Here is a 20,205-nt window from a genome sequence, read left to right as displayed (position 1 = left end):
GGAATTCAAAATTGACTTGAGTAAAAGTGCAAATGTATTGGCATCAAAATGTACTTAAAGTGCCAAAAGTAAAAGTACCAACATGTTTGAAAATAGCCTAGGTATAAAATAGGGCTAAAGTGGTTAATGTATGTTTAATAATGTAATAATTTATATCTGCAAAGTAACTGGTAACTAAAGTTTTCAAATAATTGTAGTGGAGTAAAAGCACAATATTTGCCTCTGAGATGTAGTGGAGTAGAAGTAAAAGTATTGAACATTGAAAATACTCAAGTAAAGTACAAATACCTCAAAATTGTACTTAAGTGCAGTACTTAAGTAAATGTACTTTGTTACTTTCCACCACTGCTAACACCACACCAGTGCTTCTCAAATGTTTTCGTGTCTAGGACGGTGGTTCCCAAACTTTTCAGGCCCGCGACCCGACCGGGATAATCCTATTTGAACTGGGGACCCCCCCAAAATAATCATATTGTAACCGGGGACCCCCCCACCCTGACAAGCACTTGGAATTGTAGGTATTCATTACATTTAGTTTGACTCGGTTCCACGGATAAATACTGTGAAAATAGCCGAACCATAAGCTCACAACGCCTTGCGCTGCGTTGTTTCACAATGTTCTCTCTTTCTTCCGTAATGTTGGCCAATTTGTTATTAAAATGGTCTTAACTCATTGAGTGCCAATGACGTCTTTTGACGGCCGTTTTCAGTGTGCCATTAGTGCCAATGACGTCTCCTGAAAAAAATGATTCAAAATAAAATGTTTAATTTTTTGTATTTTTTTTTCTTTTTAAATCTCAAAGGAACTAGGAGAAAATGATTTTCAAAAAGTTATTTCTCCATCCACTTCAATGTTAAAAAAGAAACGGAGAAAAAAAATTACATTTTTCCATATATAGCCAATTATGGCACAGGGATCAACAAGATTGAAATAAGCTTGGCACTGAATGAGTTAAAAGCCCTTAAATTGTCACTTTAGAAATGTGTGTCTACTCTGTGTGGAGTTTGCATGTTCTCCCCGTGTCTCCTAGGGTAGTTAATACCCTCACAAAAATATGTAGTAATCCTAGTCGCTATACCGCCTCCCCCATGACAGCCTGGTGGAGGGGAAAGGAACTGGTTGGAATAACGTGTTCCTTCCACGGGCTACGTCCTACCGGGGAAACTCCCCCCTGTCAGGTGACGAGACGGTCAGTTGGCTCTCATGCATTGAAGGAGGCATGAGCTCGGGCCCGGGCTCCCTAGGCTGGTGGGGGGAGTGTAGCGCCCAACATCACTTCGAAAATTTGCACCGGGTGAAAAAAGGTTTACAAAATCGCAGGATAAAAATTTTGAAAAAAAAAAAAAAAAAGTGTAGATACCCTTTATACACTTACAGTATACTGTATGTTGGTTTGTTTACGGTTGAGTGAGAAAACAATGTTGCTAATAATTAAGCTAATCATCTGGGGACCCCCCAAAATAATTTGGTGACGCCCCTGATGGTCCCGACCTGCATTTTGAGAACCACAAGTCTAGGACATTGAGGGAAATATGATGTATTTGGTCGCAGAGGCCCACCTGAAAATGTTTGGTGATGTGTGTGTGTGTGGGGGGGGGGAGAGGGGCACGGCCAAATACATATACATTTGGGGGTCTTAAACGTGAGAAAGTTTGAGAACCACTACACCACACCGGTGACCGGAGCGAAGTGCAGGGAGTCGCAGGAACAGAAACACACATACACTTAAAGGAACCCCTCACCCATTTTCCACCATATCTTAATATAATTGGTCCTCACTGATGCTCACGATGGCACCGTTTCTGTCCACTCGTTCTGCGTCTCATTGGTGGGCTTTGGACACTACAGAAACCTGCCTACCAGTGACATCATTGGTAGGCAGGTTTAGTCATTTCAAAAAATACTTTTTTTTTTACACATTCTTTTGATGCAAAAACAATGGCTTCTGTTTCAGCATGCTAACTTTCCAGGAAGAGAGAGGCTGTAGTTTCTATTAGCTTGGAATCCCTATCGATTTCGTTGCTGGGCAGTGGTGGAAAAAGTACTCACATGTTTTACTTAAGTAAAAGTATCAATACTGCAATGCAGAAATACTCTGTTAACAAGTAAAAGTCCAGAATTAAAAATGTACTTGAGTAAAAGTACAAAAGTATCGGTATCAAAATGTACTTGAGTAAAAGTACAAAAGTATCGGTATCAAAATGTACTTTAAGTACCAAAAGTAAAAGTACTCATTTTGGAGAATGTCCCATTTCACGAGTTCAAAATGTTTTAAAAAATCGGCTATTTTCTACAAAGTAACTAGTAACTAGAGTTTTCATATAATTGCAGTGGAGTAAAAGTACAATATTTGCCTCTTGAGATGTAGTGGGGTAAAAGTACTGAAAATTGGAAATAACTCCAGTAAAGTAAAAGTTCCTCAATATTGTACTTAAGCATTTGAGTAAATGTACTTCGTTACTTTACACCACTGTTGCTGGGCAGGTTTCTGACCTGTCCAGAGCCCACCAATGAGACACAAGAGTGAGTAGACAGAAATGGTGGCATCTTATATAATGCATATATATATATATATATATATATATATATATATATATATATATATAATTAGTGAAGATTATATCAAGATATGGTTGAAATGGGTGACGTTCTCCTTTAAGTCTGATTCATATTTTATTGCGTTCACAGTGTCATGCACCGAAAATAGCGCATCTACAAGCTCACAACACGTCACGATGCGTGGCAATGTGAGCTTGTAGATCCGCTATTTCCGGCACACACCACACCGGAGCACAACAAAGTGTACATTTTGCAATACACCATCCATATGAGTTATTTCAATAACTGGGCTGTGTAGGCGTAGATTATGAAGTATATCAAGTTCCTATAAATGTTATGGTTTTACAGCCCTGGGAGGCTTTTAAAGATATATACTGTATACATATTAAAGCTGACAAAGCGTTTGCGCGCGGTTAATTCGCGTTTTGCGCTTAGCGGGAGGGTGAGCAAACACGCTAACTAATTTATTAGCTTATTCGCGCATTGCTAAGAGCCTGGTATTAATGTGAGGCCGCTGGCACAAAGCCAGTCTCTCCGCAGCAGTTATCTTACTTGCTGAATTAGCTATCGGTCCTGATTAAAACGGGGTCTGAGCAGGCTTATTAAAACTGGAATTAAAAACAACATTTTAGTTAAGTGAAATAGAAATAAAAACAAGGCTTTACAAAACAACAATTCAGTAAGTAGCTAACTGAAACGGTATTGCATGTTTACGAAACTAACTCAAACAAGCTAAAATCATAGAGAAAATGTCCTTAGTCTTAATCTTTGTCAAAACATCTTCATTTTAAACTACAGTTTAAAACAAAAAAACTCAGCAAAAACAAACCCTTTTCAAACAATAAAAACTAATGTAGTAGCCCCACTTTCAAAACTAATCCAAATTGAAAACCAAAACAAAATAACTGACCAAAAAAAATATGACAAATGCAAAACTAAGACTATCCTTCGGTCCGAGCCAGCTAGCCGGTTTAATGGTCACTCGGTTCAATTCCAACACACCAGAGATTATATCTCCTATCACCTTTATACCAGTTTAAGGTTTTAATCTGTGGATACACACTCCTCACCAGTGGTGGAAAAAGTACTCAAATGTTTTACTTAAGTAAAAGTATCAATATTGCAATGTAGAAGTACTCTACTACAAGTAAAAGTCCGGAATTAAAAATGTGCTTGAGTATAAGTAAAAAAGTATTGGTATCAAAATGTACTTAAAGTAACAACAGTAAAATAACTAAAATGTTTGAATATAGCCTAGGTATAAAATAGGGCTAAAGTGGTTAATGTATGTTTTATATTGTAACAATTTATATCTGCAAAGTAACTAGTAACTAAAGTTTTCAAATAATTTTAGTGGAGTAAAAGTACAATATTTGCCTCTGAGATGTAGTGGGGTAAAAATACTGGAAATTGGAAATTGGATATACTCCAGTAAAGTAAAAGTACCTCAACATTGTACTTAAGTACAGCACTCGAGTAAATGTACTTAGTTACTTTACACCAGTGCTCCTCACACAACTCCTCAGAGGGGCCATATACGCACCAATTTGGAGCACTGCTTTATTGCAGCATAAAACACACACCCCCACCCCTCACTTTTAGTTCATTCCGGTGGATTCTATTAACCGAGGCTATTGTATGCGATAAACTGGGTTTAGCAGGACCCTAAACGCATCAGGATAAAAAAAACTCCACTAGAAATTTAGCATCTCGCCGCAGTGCCCCCCCCACCCCCCCCCCCCCCTCCTTTTAAAAAAAAAAGCCCAATGCCCTTGATTCATACAAAGACAATGGGCTCGCTCGGCCTGCTCGCTATCTCTCTCTCTCTCTCTCTCTCTCTCTCTCTCTCTCTCTCTCTCTCTCTCTCTCTCTCTCTCTCTCTCTCTCTCTCTCTCTCTCTCTCTCTCTCTCTCTCCCTCTGTCTGTCTGTCTGTCTGTCTGTATCCCTCCCTCTCTACCCCTCCCTCTCTCCCTCTCTTTCTCTCTCTCTCTCGCTCTGTCTCTATGTGTGTCTCTCTCCCTCTGTCTGTCTGTATCCCTCCCTGTCTACCCCTCCCTGTCTACCCCTCCCTCTCTCTCTCTCTCTCTCTCTCTCTCTCTCTCTCTCTCTCTCTCTCTCTCTCTCTCTCTCTCTCTCTCTCTCTCTCTCTCTCTCTCTCTCTCTCTCTCTCTCTCTTTCTCTCGCTCTCTCTCTCCCAACGATAAGTGCATCTCTCTGCAGATCAGCGCAAATTGAATCAGAGAGATGGATGAGAGAACGCTTGGTTGGTTGGGGGGGGGGGCTCGATCCTCCAAAAAGGCCCCCCCGATTAAGAGCACGCAGACAGACAGACAGACAGACAGACAGACAGACAAGGTGGATCGTCACACAGACAGACAGGATGATTTGATGGTGATGCAGACAAAACGTTGTGGGGCAGGCAGACAAAAAAAAAACGAGAGACGAGACGAAAGCGCCGATAAAATAAACGGCAGACAATCTAGATGGGGCAGGTACCCGGTAAAATCCAAAATGACTTTTATCCTTCGTGTAACCCTGAGAGTGTAGAAAAGGTATAACCGAACGGAACCCGGCACACTCGCCGAGTAAAAATAACACTCCAGATGTTACATTTTACTAGACGCTTTGTCTCGGCTGCCTCGCCCCACCCTCTTTCTCCACGCGTCTTTTTTGGAAACGGTGCTTTGGCTGCACACACACACACACACGCGCGCGCGTGCGCGCGCACACGCACGCCCTCGAGCCTGCGCTGCTCCAAAGCCATGCACCGACTGATTCTGTTCCCTCCCACGTGGCATGGGCATGCTTTTTTTATTTATTATTTTTTTTCTATTTCTCCTCCTGCCCGTTGCACATAATGTACTGTGCGTACCTGTCATCCGCTTGCTCCCATCGCTGCTGCTTGCTCACACCTTGTTCCTCTACTCCAACCACAAGGCTGGGTCAAAACCTAGTATATGTGCTGTATGCCATATCTCCATTCTAACCAGACCAGATAGATCTGTTACAAGTAAAAGTCCAGAATTTCAAATTTACTTAAAAGTACAAAATTAATTATCAAAATGTACTTAAAGTACCAAAAGTAGAAAGTACGCATTATGCTAAAGTCTAATTTGACAAGCTTTGAAATGTATACAATCTTTTGAAAATAGCAGATCTACAAGCTCACAATGCGTCACATCGCAACGCATTGTGAGCTTGTAGATACAATCTTACAATCTTTTGAAAATAGCAGATCTACAAGCTCACAATGTGTCGCATCGGAACGCATTGTGAGCTTGTAGATCAATCATTCATCTTAGCGGCTAGATAGTTTAATGTGATAGAGTATTTTTTACCCGATGAGCCCCAGTTGTTATTCCAGCACAAGGTTTTTGATCCCATAGCCTCGAAGTACAATTGTCATTGGCTAGTTTGTTGTTAGGCCAACCGAGGATGAGACTACATCCCATAGCCTGGAGGGACGATTGATCTGTTATTGACTAGGTTGTCGTTAGGCCAACCGAGGATAGACAATCCCATGGCCTCAAGGTACGATTGCTCTGCGATTGGTTAGTTCGTCGCTAAGCCTGGCTGACTCAGTCAGTCAGTGCGATTTGCGTATTAGGGCTGGCCCGTGGGCCCAGCCAAAAGGACACACACACACACACACACACACACACACACACACACACACACACACACTCTCCATCCTTAGAACACCAGTGACGCAAAAAAATATTCGAAATCACCTACATCATTACGGTTGCATTCTCGATTATGAGATCTATTTTGTGAAAAGTTTACATATTTTTCTGAGAATGGTGCTATCGCCGACGTCATGGGGCCACTCAGATGGTTAGGGGTCATCCTCCAGGGAGAATGAATGACACATTTAAACCAGTTTCATGGCAATCCACCCACTAGATTTTGAGATATCTTGTGTGTACGTGGACATGATTGGCCTAAGAGGGTGGTGCTAAAAGGAAATGGGTACGTGGTCGAAATCAGTTCGGTTCATCCTCCGCACAGCATGAAGGAGCAAAGCAAATTCCACGGCAAACCAGACAACCCCCATGGACTGACCAACACTACCTGATTTACAAGCTCGCAACGTGTCACGCCGTAACCATAGACTGTAAAATAATACGGACGAATAGAGCCGCGACGTCACCCATTGATTTCTACAGACCTGTTTTGAGGCCACTATTTTGGCAAATTCAAATCCGCCATATTTGGATTTCCGGTCCCGAAATGGAACCGGAAACGAATAGTATTGAACGAATACTTTATAATCAATAAAAAAGAAAATTGCAACCATAATTTACAAAAAACGCATATCATGATAATCGAAAGAAAACTTTAAATGAGTGACTGAAGGTAAGGTGATGAAATCAAGTTTAAAGTCTGCTCCAAATACCCCTTGCGTTTAATGGCATGAAAAGTCTCCTGCAAAAGGCAGCAGGGGAAATAGCAACACCTTCTAGGCCTGTGGTTCTGAAACTTTTTCATGTCAAGGACCCCTCAAAATGATTTGGCCGCGGACCCCCATCTCAAAATATTTAGTTCCAGGGACCCCCAGATTCAAATATTTGAGTTACACAATGTTTGCTTTAAAAAAAATATATATATATTCAAAGATTTGCACGCATTTTAACGATAAAAAAAAAATAGCAGATCTACAAGCTCACAGCGGGGCACTTGGTGCCGTGCTGTGAGCTTGTAGATCTGCTATTTTTGAATAGCCGAAGTCTAAAATATGGATAATGGGGTTAAAATGGTTGTGACGCTTTATTAACTTGTTAAATTATTATTATTATTACTTTGTTTACAAGCCTAATTTCTGCCGAGCCTTATGAGTGCTACAAACGTGGACAACGAGGTGGAACGGTCTGCGGACGTTCGTATAGCAATCGCACGGAAACATCTAGAACAAAATGTAAATAAAAGAAACAATCTCACGCGTGACGCGCCAGTGTCCTCGAGTCACCCTGTCGTCTTAACCCATTAAGACCTGGAACGCATCTGTGTCACTTTAGATTTCTTTGGCTATTAAAAAATAGCAGATATACAAGCTCATAGCGCGGCACCGAGTGCCGCGCTATGAGCTTGTAGATGTGCTATCTTTGGAAAAAAAAAATATTATTTTTTTGCAAACAACGTAGGATTTAGATTTTTTTTAAGGGTCGCCTCAGGTCTTAATGGGTTTAAAAAAAATAAAAGAGAGCGAGTCCAACATCTTGGGCTTATTAAATAATGCAGCAGGACACTGTCTGTGTCGCCGGCTGCGTCGTCCTCACCGTCTCGCGCCTTTACCTCCCTCTGTTCCGACATCATGACCCTGTTCTGAACCGGCCGTTAAACAGGGGTGGAAAGTAACCGAGTACATGTACTCAAGTACTGTACTTGAGTTAAAACAAGAATCATTTTACTTCTACTCCACTACGTCTCAGAGGCAAATATTGTACTTGTTACGCCACTACGATTATTTGAAAACTTTAGTTACTAGTTACTTTGCAGATTTTGATTATTATTACAACACATGCATTAACCAGTTCAGCCCTAAATATTTGAATTGAAAATAGCCGATCTACAAGCTCACAATGCGACACGTTGTGAGCTTGTAGATCTGCTATTTTTAGACGTTTTCAAAACGTGTGAAATGGGACATTCTGCACGATACTGTAAGTACTTTTACTTTTGGGTGCGTGAAGTATATTTTGATGGCGATCTACTTTTGCACTTTTACTCAAGTAAGTTTTAAATATCTGACTTTTACTTGCTCCAGAGTATTTCTTATATTGAGGTATTGATACTTTTCCTTAAGTACAAAAAAAAAGAATCGGACTTCTTCCACCAACGGTCGGTCTAACAGTCATGAGACGGCGAGGTTACCGTGAGGACAAACTGTCACAACCAATGCTCGCTCCTCCCCAGCCTTTTAAGCCGACGCAGATGCTATCGCGATCCATAATTTACTTTAAGATCGTTTCCTTTTTCTTTTCCTCGTACTAAAAAGCACACGCCTCGCCCCGAGACACGCCGGTTTCCTACACTAGATAAGATGACGTAAGGCACGGATGGAAGCCTGCAATGAGCATATAAAACCGATCGTAGCTTTGAGATAAGAAGGCCATCTCGCATCATTATCTGTCACCTGTCACGCACGCTCTAGCATTTTGTTCCTCATCGCTAGTTGAATGCCTTCATCTTTTTCGTTTCCTTTGTATTGTTTGGTTTCCTTCACTCACGCCCCCAATACCAAGAATCTAGCAGTGCATTGAACTAACCATTATGTATAACCATATGTTTTCAGCCTGCCGAAGCTTTATTTATGCCCCATTGCTGGCTGGAAAATAACAGATTTCAACAAAATGAAAATAGGTTTTGACCACAAGCGAGAGCATTCTGTGATGGGGTATAAATTAGTCCTAACACCAGAGTAGACTTGCATTGTACGCTCTGTTGTACGATATGATCTGTTAGAAAGCACACACACACACACACACACGCAGCACTAGTACTAGTGCATATAGGCTCCTTAACACTTTAACTGCCAGAGTAATAATGTAATAGTGTCACGCTACTGCCAGCGAAAACAAGCGATTTTTATCAACCTTTGAAGAATTGTGGAATATTTTTTGTGATCACTGTCCTCGCGGCGATCGCCTCATTACACGCACAGGGGTCTCGGGAGTCTAAAAAAAAAAAAGTATCCCGTTACGGTAATCCGTTGCCTAGCTGTGGCCTGTTAAATGTGGCTTGTATTTGCCGTAATGCATGAGGAGCGGAGATAAAGCCATTTTCCCACAGCTATTTTCAAACAGCCTATCGTATAAAATAGGGCTAAAGTGGTTAATGTGTGTTGTATAATATAATAATTTATTTTTGCAAAGTAACTAAAGTTTTCAAATAATTGTAGTGGAGTAAAAGTACAATATTTGCCTCTGAGAAGTAGTGGAGTAGAAGTAAAAGTATTGAAAATGGGAAATACTCCAGTAAAGTAAAAAAAATCCTCAAAAGTGTACTTATGTACAGTACCTGAGTAAATGTACTTAGTTACTTTCCACCACTGATGACTACATATGATAAAGCTGGCATTACAACCAAAGGAATCTCACCGCGAGTCTCTCATATGGAATAGTGTTTCCGTGTAAGAGTCCAAACCTGCCCTGTGATTTCACATGTGAAGGCTGGGGTAAAAATAGCCGGGCGCTCTCGATCGGAAAGGTTAATCGCATCCGATCTGTCATGGCGGTTTAGGTCACTTCTTAGAGACCGATTCCAGCTCACACCATAACATATTTTACAAAACTAAAAAAAGGTACACACAAGAAGCACTGTAATTATGTGTAAATGTGTTTATTTAGTTTGGTCTGAATGCTCTGCTATGAAATCTTCAGATGAGAGATCTCATGTGAGGATTCAGATGTCACGGAAAATGTGGGAAATGGGAAATTCATAGATTTACCCCAGAATATGTACATTTCATAGTGGGATGGGAAATCTTCGCATTTCCCGGCTTATGTCTAGATTTCCCAGAAGACCGGGAAATGTGGATAAAAAAGCAAATAAGCATGCTGACACCAACCAGAGTGCAGTCTCCACTGGGAAATGTAGACATTTACCACTAAATCCATATGTTTCCCAATTTCCCAAATTTTCCGTAACATATACACTATACAGTATACATTGTCTATTTATGGCGTAGATTATAAAGAAGTTGATTTACTTAGAAGTGTACAAGAAGTAGCATACATTACTACTAAAAAAATGCTTTCCCAGTAGTTTTGAGTACATCATAGATTCTTGCTTTATATATATATATATATATTTAACCAAAGGTTTAATGTAGATGCTTTTTATTTGCTTTTATACTAATTCAAAAGAGAAAGTAGCCTTTAAAGTAAAACAACAAAAAAAAACTATTTTTTTGTTTATGTGCATGCCTATTGTTTTGTATGTGGTATTTACTTGCATTCAGATTATTTTTTTGTTTTTTTGTTTTTTTTCCCCCCTTTCTCACCTATACCCACAATGCAATGCTGTCTCCCCCCATGACGCACCTACTGCTTGCTGTTACCTGTATGTTAATACGCTTGAACCCCATTGGCCCACTGCCATCCATGTGCTCGCTGCCTGCTAATTACAAAGACTCAGTCGACTGCCAAAGCAATGAAGCGACCCCTCGACACATCCGTAGACCTGGTACTTGACCTTTCACCTTTTGGCTTTGCATGTAGCTTTTTCTCGTAATTTTGTACTTTTTTGTAGCCACTCACACTGAAACAGTTTAAGTTGTCTTGCTTTGTTTTTTCTCGTGAAGACCCAGATAATGCCGAACTTTGTGCTCTGATGTACTGGGGGCTGTCGCACGCCAAAAATGGCTCACGTGCAAGCCCGGATCGCGTAGGACGGCTGCTTTCGGCGAAAATAGCCGCCCTACAAGCTCCATAGGGCGGCTATTTCCGGCGCGCGACTCCTTCGTACGTCAGAGCATAAATCAGGCTTCAAGATGTTGTAATGTCAAGTGTATTGTTAACAGCATTTAATAACATCTGTTGTATGTAGTACTACATTCTTAATTGACGACCAGTAGCCGTAATGTTAATTTAAATCACATTTACTTATTTAGTCATGCTAGTTTCGTAGATCCTCTGTCTTTGTGATATAGTCACACAAGCCAGTTTCCGTTGTTTATTCTAACATTGTGCTGTGCATAGACGTAATACAGTTGAATGTGTCTGTGTTGTCGTCGCTTGAAAGCGCAAGGCTAAAATGTGCTCTTTTTTCCCCCTTTCGTTACGATGTGTCTCTCCCCTTTTCCGGGGGAACGCAGGCGTTCCCTCATGGCGTTCTCCAGCCCTTACCAAAGAGACAAGCACTCGAGAAGAGCAACGGGGCGAGCTCGCTCTTCAACCCCAGCATGTTGCACTACCAGCAAGCTCTGGCCAACGCACAGCTGCAACAGCAAGCGTTCTTTCCCACAGGTAAACCAGGTTATGTTTCATGTTTATTAGGGCTGTCACGATCACAAATGTAAGTTGACGATTAATTGTCCCACGAATAATTGTGATTGATGATTTAATTGTGTTTTTGGCATTGCACATTGGAACATATACATTTTTTTAAAATGTATGTTTGCCTTAATCAAACATCGCACAGGGTAGAGATGATAAATACCTTAAATATACAAAGAAATGACTGACAAATGTAATAATCAATAAAAAAGTAAAAATAACAGAAATAGCAGACGTACAAGCTTACAACATGTCACTTGGTGACGCATTGTAAGCTTGTAGATCCGCTATTTCTTTTCATTTAGCTACTTTTTTTATATTTGAAAATGTATGAACATTTTTCAACGTGGAAACGATTACCGGTATGCAAAATAATTGCGACTATCTCAAATAATTGCGATTAGACGATTATGTAATTATTGTGACAGGCGTAATGTTTATTCAGCTTTCAGCCTGATCACAGGTTTAAAACAGACAGCCATTAAAAACACAGAATTACCGCCATGGAAGTCGTGGGTTCGAAATCGACCGCGGTGCATCCAGCTTTGTCGGGTGTCTATGCGAACACAATTGGCCCGTGTTCAGGGGAGGGAAGACGGGCGGGGAGGCTGATATCGGTCATTTCACGCACTCCTACGGGCTGGGCACGGCAAGGGAGTGTTGGGCGGGAGGAGTAGGACGAAGGCTCACCGTCCTCCCAGTGGGGGCTCCTCAGATGAGCCAATAGGATACAACAGCAGCGAGAACACACATAAATGTGTGTGGGGACGAATCAATTGGCATATAACGACTACATTGGGGAGAAAAATGGGGTGGAAAATAATTGGCAACTCTAACTGAAGAAAAAACACGTTGCGAGCTTTTAGATCAGCTATATTTGGATGTCAGATATATTTCTGCTGATAGGATATATAGGATAGCTGAAGGAACACAATGTATTTTACAGTGGAGTTGTAGCACTGTGCTACATATTGTTGCTGTTGGGCAGAAAGCTCTTATATATATGTTAACTTCTTATGTATGCTACAGTGTCGCACAAAAGTAAAAACAATAGCCAATATACAAGAGTTTTGAGCGTGTAGATGAATTTGAACCCTGAAAAGTAACAATTTTGGAGATATATGAGGTTCCCGCGCGACAGCAATAATATTTTCTGATTAACGAACAGAAGAGAAGGAGTAGATTTGTCCACAACGTTGTCCTCGGAAAGGGGCAAAGCATTAATTAAGCTAGTGGTGGGGGGACGAAGATTGCAGTGAAAATTAATCGTGCAATTAATTTATGCGCCCGCATGCACGGGGCACACGGACACACACACACACACACACACACACACACACCCTGAATGTCCTTAGTTAACTCATATGACCCTCTCAAAATATCTCTCCGGCAGGTATCGGGAGAGGCATTTAGGACGTTCCACTCCCAGAGTGGAAAAAGTGTGTTCTCTATGATTTAAAGGCAGAAACGGTTAATGAAATCCCTTATGAAAGATAAGAGGAAAACATAATAATGTCTCTAATAATCTATTCACTGTGCTTTCTGGGTGGGGTTGTTCCTTATTAGACAACATAATGAACAGCAGTGGTGGAAAAAGTACTCAAATTCTTTACTTAAGTAAAAGTGTGACACATTGTGAGCTTGTAGATCTGCTATTTTCAAACAGCCGAAGTATAAAACGGGATATAAGTGGTTAACGCGTGTTTTGTATTAATAATCTAAATCGGCAAAGTAACTAGTAGTAAAACTGTCTACTAATTGTAGTGGACAAAAAGTGCAATATTTGAGATGTAGTGGAGTAGAAGTATAAATGATTGAAAAATGGAAATACTCAAGTAGAGTAAAAAATACTTCAAAATTGTACTCAAGTACAGTACTTGAATAAATATACTTACACCAATGGACAGGGAGGGTTTTCAGATCACTGACCTGTTTAATGCATGGTACTACCTTTATATCCTCCAGACCCCCCAGCATATGCTGTGTGACAGCCTCTCAAATGATTCCCCTCAAGTTTCTGCAAATGTCTCTGGATCTGTAGCATGTGTGACTCTTAATGTGCTTTTTGGACCATGTTTAATTCACCTTTCCGTATGAATACTCTTTATCAGTCAAACCTTGATTTTCTGTCTCGAGTGCAGCACTTGTACCGTTGCAGTCAGTCGCTGGAAATCCTGCAAATGCTAAATCCCCTGTGGTGATTGACTATGCAAAATGTGGCGATGACATTTCTATTGTAATAATTAGCCGTCTGCAAAGTGACGTCTCCTCAAATCTACGCAGTGGTGGGAAAAGTACTCAAATGTTTTACTTAAGTAGAAGTATCAATACTGCAATGTAGAAGTACTATGTTACAAGTAAAAGTCTGGAATTCTAAATTTACTTGAGTAAAAGTGCAAAAGTATTTGTATCAAAATGTGCTTAAAGTACCAAAAGTAAAAGTACTAAAATGTTTGAAAATAGCAGATCTACAAGCTCACAACGCGCCACGATGCGACACGTTGTGAGCTTGTAGATCGGCTATTTTCAAATAGCCTAGGTATAAAATACGGCTAAAGTGGTTAAAGTATGTTTCATAATATCAGAATTTATATCTGAAAAGTAACTAGTAACTAAAGTTTTCAAATAATTGCAGTGGAGTAGAAGTACAATATTTGCCTTTGAGATGTAGTGGAGTAAAAGTCAAAGCATTGGAAATTGGAAATACTCAAGTAAAGTACAAATACCTCAAAGTTTTACTTAAGTACAGTACTTAGTTAATTTCCACCACGGCATCTACGGCACTCTTGAGGACAAATGACACTTCGGTCAGAGGTTTAAGTTGTGTAGCTACCTTGCCGTGCTCCAAATATGGGTGAGATGCTGTATCTTCAATAGTTGCGTTGATTTTGGAGTATCAATTTCTAAACAATGGAGCGTCTATTGAAGGCGTATCACCGATATTTGGAGTAACATCGTGCCAAGGTAACTATACACAAGCAAAAGAATAGCCGCACGCTATAGCTCCCTTTGCCAATGTTTTATTTAGCAGTTACTGAGAGTGACGTTTCGAGTTCATGCTCTTCGTCAGGCTCTGAAGAAGAGCACAAGCTATAAAATAGGCTCTATGCACAGCAGCCACATTGGAAAGGAATTGGGCCTCTTCCTTACTTCATTCACAGGTCTTACCAATGATACAAGTGTACTAATAAAGGCTCTGTTCCATTTTATGTAGCTGCTACAGTGGTTCTCAAACATTTTTTTAATTTCAAGGACCCCATAACTCTGAGAGTGTACAAATTTGTACACTCTCAGAGTTACACACCCGCAAGGGGCCATTTGGAACCCCCTCAAGGAACCATGAGGGTCCCTGGACCACACCTTGAGACCCACTGGTGTAGCAGAGTGTTCCCAGTGAGCCAACATGCATAATAATACCAGCACCCTGACTCACCCTGTTTGACCAGAATGGAACAGAGCCTTCATTAGTATCATTGGTAAACACCTATGACGGAAGTAAGGAAGAGGCACAATGTGTTTCAAACATGGCTGTTTGTACACAGAACCTATATTGGCAAAGGGAGCTACGTTATGCAGCTCGACTTTTTTCATTCTTTGATGTCGGTTCACCTCAGGGCAGCAGCACCTGCCTTCCAAGAGGTTGGATGTGCGCTGCTACTCTTTGATATTGTAAAAAAATCAATTCCCCACAATGGAAACAAGCCTTCAGGCTGCTTGTGTGTGTGTGTGTGTGTGTGTGTGTGTGTGTGTGTGTGTGTGTGTGTGTGTGTGTGTGTGTGTGTGTGTGTGTGTGTGTGTGTGTGTGTGTGTGTGTGTGTGTGTGTGTGTGTGTGTGTGTGTGTGTGTGTGTGTGTGTGTGTGTGCGTGCGTGTGCATCCTTTTGAATTTTGTGTTCAATGTTCAATCCGTCAAAAAATCTATCAAACTACACAAGCCAAACATCTACCAAAGTGTCATTCTGCATTAAAGGTAGGGTAAGTGATATATTTTTTGTTTCAAACAAAAACGTTTTTTTCTTTAAAGGTTAAAGCACTATATTGTGATAGTAAGCATTGCTATAGAGTGTTTGTTCAGTAAAAGGAGTCTCCCTGTCTCTCCAGCTCTTTAATAAACAGAGAATACATTCTCTTTCTTTTCTTCTTTTTATTTAGAGTAGCCAATATTTTTTTACCCCTTTTTCTCCCCAATTTAGTCGTTATGCGAATTAATTCCTCCCCACACACATTTCTGACTCACTGACTGCCAGTGAGGAGCCCCCACCAGGAGGACGTAGAGCCACCGTCCTACTCCTCCCGCCCAACACTCCCCGCTGACAGGTGCCGCCCCCAGCCCGTAGGAGTACGGGCTTCAATGACCAATATCACCCTCCTGGCCCGGCTTCCCTCCTCCCCTGAACACGGGCCAGTTGTGATCGCATAGAGACGCTCGACAAAGCCGGATGCACCACGGTGGATTCGAACCCACAACCTCCGTGGTGGTGGGCAGTGACTTTAGCACTGCGCCACTCGAGCGCTGAAAATACATTTTCAAGTGGGTTGCAAAATGTCAGTTCAGGGGACAGTACCCATTTATCAGCTTCAGTTTGATAGTGCTCTAGTTCCAATTTTGTCTGCACATTTCTTTGTGTCATCACTTCAAATTCCACTTGTTTAATCTGCATCCTGTGAGAGCTCTCTATCCTGATTGGATAAAATCGATATCTCGCCCTGAAAATGCATTTTCTGTTTAATAAAGAGCTGGAGAGACATGGAGATTCCTGTTACTGAAGAAACGCTCTACAACAACGAGTACTATCAGAATATACAGCTATTTAACACTTTTTTAACAAAAAAAAATATCACTTACCCTAGCGTTAAGCCTAATTTATAGTCATTTAGATTCCATAGTGTGACATGCTGTCGGCTCGTAGTTCGGCTCTTTTCGGCAAGCAACGCTGTTGTGTGTACAAATTAAACTTTTACTATTGTATTCTGACGTCTTGTAAGTGACTGACTGCACGGGTGCTGTGATCGCGGCCCAGCTTGTCTTATCTCGTTAACCATGCACGTGGTTCCCATTTGAGTTGAGAACTATCTGAGCTTCTTAATTTATTTATCTCTTGTCTTGTCTAACCTTGTTGTTGTTGTTTTTTTTTTGTTTCCTTCTCGCACTTGATTAACCCGTCTCTCTCTCTCTCTCTCTCTCTCTCTCTCTCTCTCTCTCTCTCTCTCTCTCTCTCTCTCTCTCTCTCTCTCTCTCTGTCTGTCTCTCTTTCTCTCTTTCTCTATCTCTGTCTCTCTCTTTCTCTCTCTGTCCCCACTGCATGGTGACACAGGGTCAGTCTTGTGCATGACTCCTAGCAGCCTTGGTAGGTCACTCACTACCTTCCCTTGTTCACTCACACGCTCTTTAATGTAAATGGGGGGGTTTGTGGGGGTGGGGGGGGGGGGTCCTTTGTGGGTGGCATAAGCAGGTGACACAAAAAGGTCAAAAGCTTGGCCGGCTCCTGTGTTGAGGATGAAAAACATCTTGTTTTTTTCCCTTTTTCCCAATTGACACGGGTCTATTATTTCTTGGAAGAGATGAGTCATATGGCTGTGAGTCATAGCGTGCACGTGGTCATGCGCACGCTGTGTCCATTTTGTGTCACCTGAATGACTGAATGAGGGTTTTCGCTGACCTACTCTTTTGACCTACTTACGTTTTCCATGCTAATCGCTTGTCGGGGTGTGCGTTCGAAATGCTCAAATAACGTATAGCACTGCAGGCTCTGCACCTGTCCCTGTAGAGCGGTGGTTTTCAATCTTTTCAGGCCGTGACCCCCCCAAAAAATAATCATATTTGAACTGGGGATACCCCCCCACCCTAAGAAGATACACAATATAAGAAAATAATGGCCAGCACTTCGTAGTCCTTCTGGTACTTTTCACTTCATGGAGGCACGGACGGCATACGCGGACACGTTTCGGCGTCAAGCCTTCCTCAGCGTGGACCCCCACGGAGTTGAGGCATTACGTTTAGTTTGACCCGGTTCAGCAGATACATCATTTGAAAATAGCAGATCTACAAGCTCACAACGCCTCGCATTGCGAGTTTGTAGATCTGCTAAAAAAAAAAAAAAATTGCCTCTGTCTTAGGTAATATTTGACAATTTGGCCAATGTTTGACCATTTTTATATTTATTACTTTTGATGCAGTAATGGTCTCTTTTTATTTTTAGACACATTACAAATGTCTTTAAATTATTTAAATGACCACTTTAGAAATGTGCAGATACCCTGTATACACTTATACTGTATGTTGGTTTATTTACTATTGAGTGAGAAAACAATGTTGCACATTAAGCTAATCATATGGGGACCCCAAAAACATATTTTGGGGGTCCCCTGGGGGTCCTGACCCCCAGTTTGCGAACCACTGCTGTAGACCACATATTGTGTGTTTCTGTTGTTCTCAAAGTGTCAACTTTGAGTCTCCTACCGGAGAATCGGAGACATTAGCATCTTTCCTCCAGTCATCAAATTATTGGCTTAGGAATGCGACAAAACCAACAAATCTCCATGAATTCAAGTCTCCATGGGGTGTGTAATTGATAGAAAATAAGTCATCTTTTGGGTGAACTATCCCTTTAACACGGCAGCCATTCGGCTACCGTGTTAAGCGAACGCTTTTGAGATTTTCAAGTGGGCCTTGACCCAGAAAAGGTTGGGAACCACTGATTATAGAATGAAAACCAGCATTATTATTGATCACGTAGATTTGAACTCAACCTTCGCGACTAAAGGATGTCTAAAGTCCATTACACACAGGCTGCGAACGGCGCCCACCAAAAGAGCCCTTCCCCCATTATTGTCAATGAGCGTACCACACACTGCCAGAGTTAGACGCGCGCCCGGCTCGCGATGACGTCCCGCCAGGCGTTCCCGATACGCCACTATTCTGTTTCCAGGCGTGACCGCACGGTGGAAAAAAAGTGTATTTTCAATGGGTGTACTCCCTTCAGTGCGTGGCAACGCGGTACTTCCAGTTGGATGCTATGGTCGACACTCCACGTGCTCAGTACCTTGCCACTGCCCTGCGCTAGCGGTGTGTACTGGCCTTAAAGGAGTACTTCACCCAAAAATGTACTTATTTTCTATCAATTACACACCCCGTGAATTCTTGAATTCATGGAGTTTGTTTTTGTCTCATTCCTGAGCCAATATGAGTCTCCTACTGACCAGCCACCTGGTCATCAAATTATTGGCTCAGGAATGCGACAATTTTTTAAATAAAAACCTATGAATTCAAGGCTTCATGGGGTGTGTTATTGCTTGAAAATAAGTACATTTGTTGGGTGAATTACTCCTTTAACAAATGAGTGATGCTACTCATTTTATCGTCCAACAGTCTTGAACTCTGCAGTGTTGCCAGCTCCGCAATCGCGCCTCGCGCATCTGGTCACCGCCTACGACTACCGTGTAATGTCGTTTCAAACGTCCCAAACCTTAACCAGGTCAGACCGACTGAGTCGTCCCGGCTTTTAAACGTCCCGAACGTTAACCAGGTCTGACTGCCTGACTGAAGTGATCTGTCGTGCCAAACGTCCCCGAACGCTAACCAGGTCTGACTGACTGACTGAAGTGATCTGTCGTGCCAAACGTCCCCGAACGCTAACCAGGTCTGACTGACTCGTAATTGGCACATTTCATGTTTCCCCTCATCTCCGGCTTCTCTGGGGGAAAAAAAAGACAAACGAACAAACAAAAGTGATTTCCCATCTAGATTAACTCACTTAAATGATTGTAATCAGCTTCTCTCTTCTGGGTTTTCTGTTTGCGTTTTTTTTATTTGATTTTAAATAATTTTGTTTGTGCTTTTCTCTTTCTCTCCGGCCCTACATCCTTCCTTCCTTCCTTTTCATGTCATTTTCTCTCGCTTCGCAACGTCGAACGGCTGCATGCCATCTGCTGGCGTGTCATCCTAACGATGGCTTGCTGGCTCCTCCCACACGCATACATACAAACAACACACACACACACACACACACGCACAACACGCCACACCTATACCTCCAATGCTTCTCACTTCCGCCCCCCCCCCCATCTCCCCCCTCTCCCTCCTCTCTCCCCTTCCCTCAACCCCCACCAAAGTCCCAATGATGTACAGCGCTTCGCCTGCTACTGTCTCTGCAGCAACAACTCCTGCCGCCTCAAGCGTCGCCTATGCAGCATCGGCACCAGCCAATCAGGTTTGCTCCTTTTTTATAAAAAAAAAAAAAGCTTTCTTTTTCATTAAGCCCCGCCCCCCGGGAGTTCTGAATAAGTGCATGGTGTTTTAGCGGTGAGCGCTAGGTAGGTAGGTAGGTAGGTAGGTAGGTAGGTAGGTAGTCTCAAGACTCAAGTCTCACACAATTTTCAAACGCTTACGCCATACCCATGCGGCAAGCATCCGGTTTTTAAAACGAAGCCAATAAGGAAGTACCGAATTCCCTGCAGTTCTCATTAATGGCCTAGCATTATGCTGGCTGCAGAACAATTACCACGCCATTGATTACAATGGGAATTTGACCTTTGATTTTACACTTGATTTTATTACCTTAGTAAATATTGTCATAAATACTTTATGGTCTCATTCACTAGTTTAAAGTCTTCTTCCAATTACAATGATTTGGGTTTTTGTAAATG

The 20,205-nt window shown here is 41.7% G+C and overlaps 1 protein-coding gene across 11 annotated transcripts in view; it reads left to right on the top strand.

Annotated features, from left to right (window-relative positions):
* The window catches only part of LOC311041087 (muscleblind-like protein 2a), a 162,288-nt gene that overhangs the window by 129,148 nt on the left and 12,935 nt on the right, over positions 1 to 20,205 (top strand). For 4 of the 11 annotated variants that reach the window (XM_084051540.1, XM_084051541.1, XM_084051542.1 and 1 more), the window contains exons 6-9: positions 10,695 to 10,748; positions 11,380 to 11,530; positions 16,875 to 16,907; positions 19,672 to 19,769. In XM_084051540.1, coding sequence (XP_083907666.1) covers positions 10,695 to 10,748; positions 11,380 to 11,530; positions 16,875 to 16,907; positions 19,672 to 19,769 — 336 coding nt within the window. The remainder of the gene's footprint in view (positions 1 to 10,694; positions 10,749 to 11,379; positions 11,531 to 16,874; positions 16,908 to 19,671; positions 19,770 to 20,205) is intronic. The other 7 variants (XM_084051545.1, XM_084051546.1, XM_084051547.1 and 4 more) reach the window with 7 other exon arrangements.

This window comes from Gymnoscopelus microlampas (assembly GCF_963454915.1).
Source record: "Gymnoscopelus microlampas genome assembly, chromosome: 24".
Lineage (NCBI taxonomy): Eukaryota > Metazoa > Chordata > Actinopteri > Myctophiformes > Myctophidae > Gymnoscopelus > Gymnoscopelus microlampas.
The sequence above is the reverse complement of the archived record's forward strand: the minus strand, read 5'-3'. Positions and strand labels throughout refer to the sequence as shown.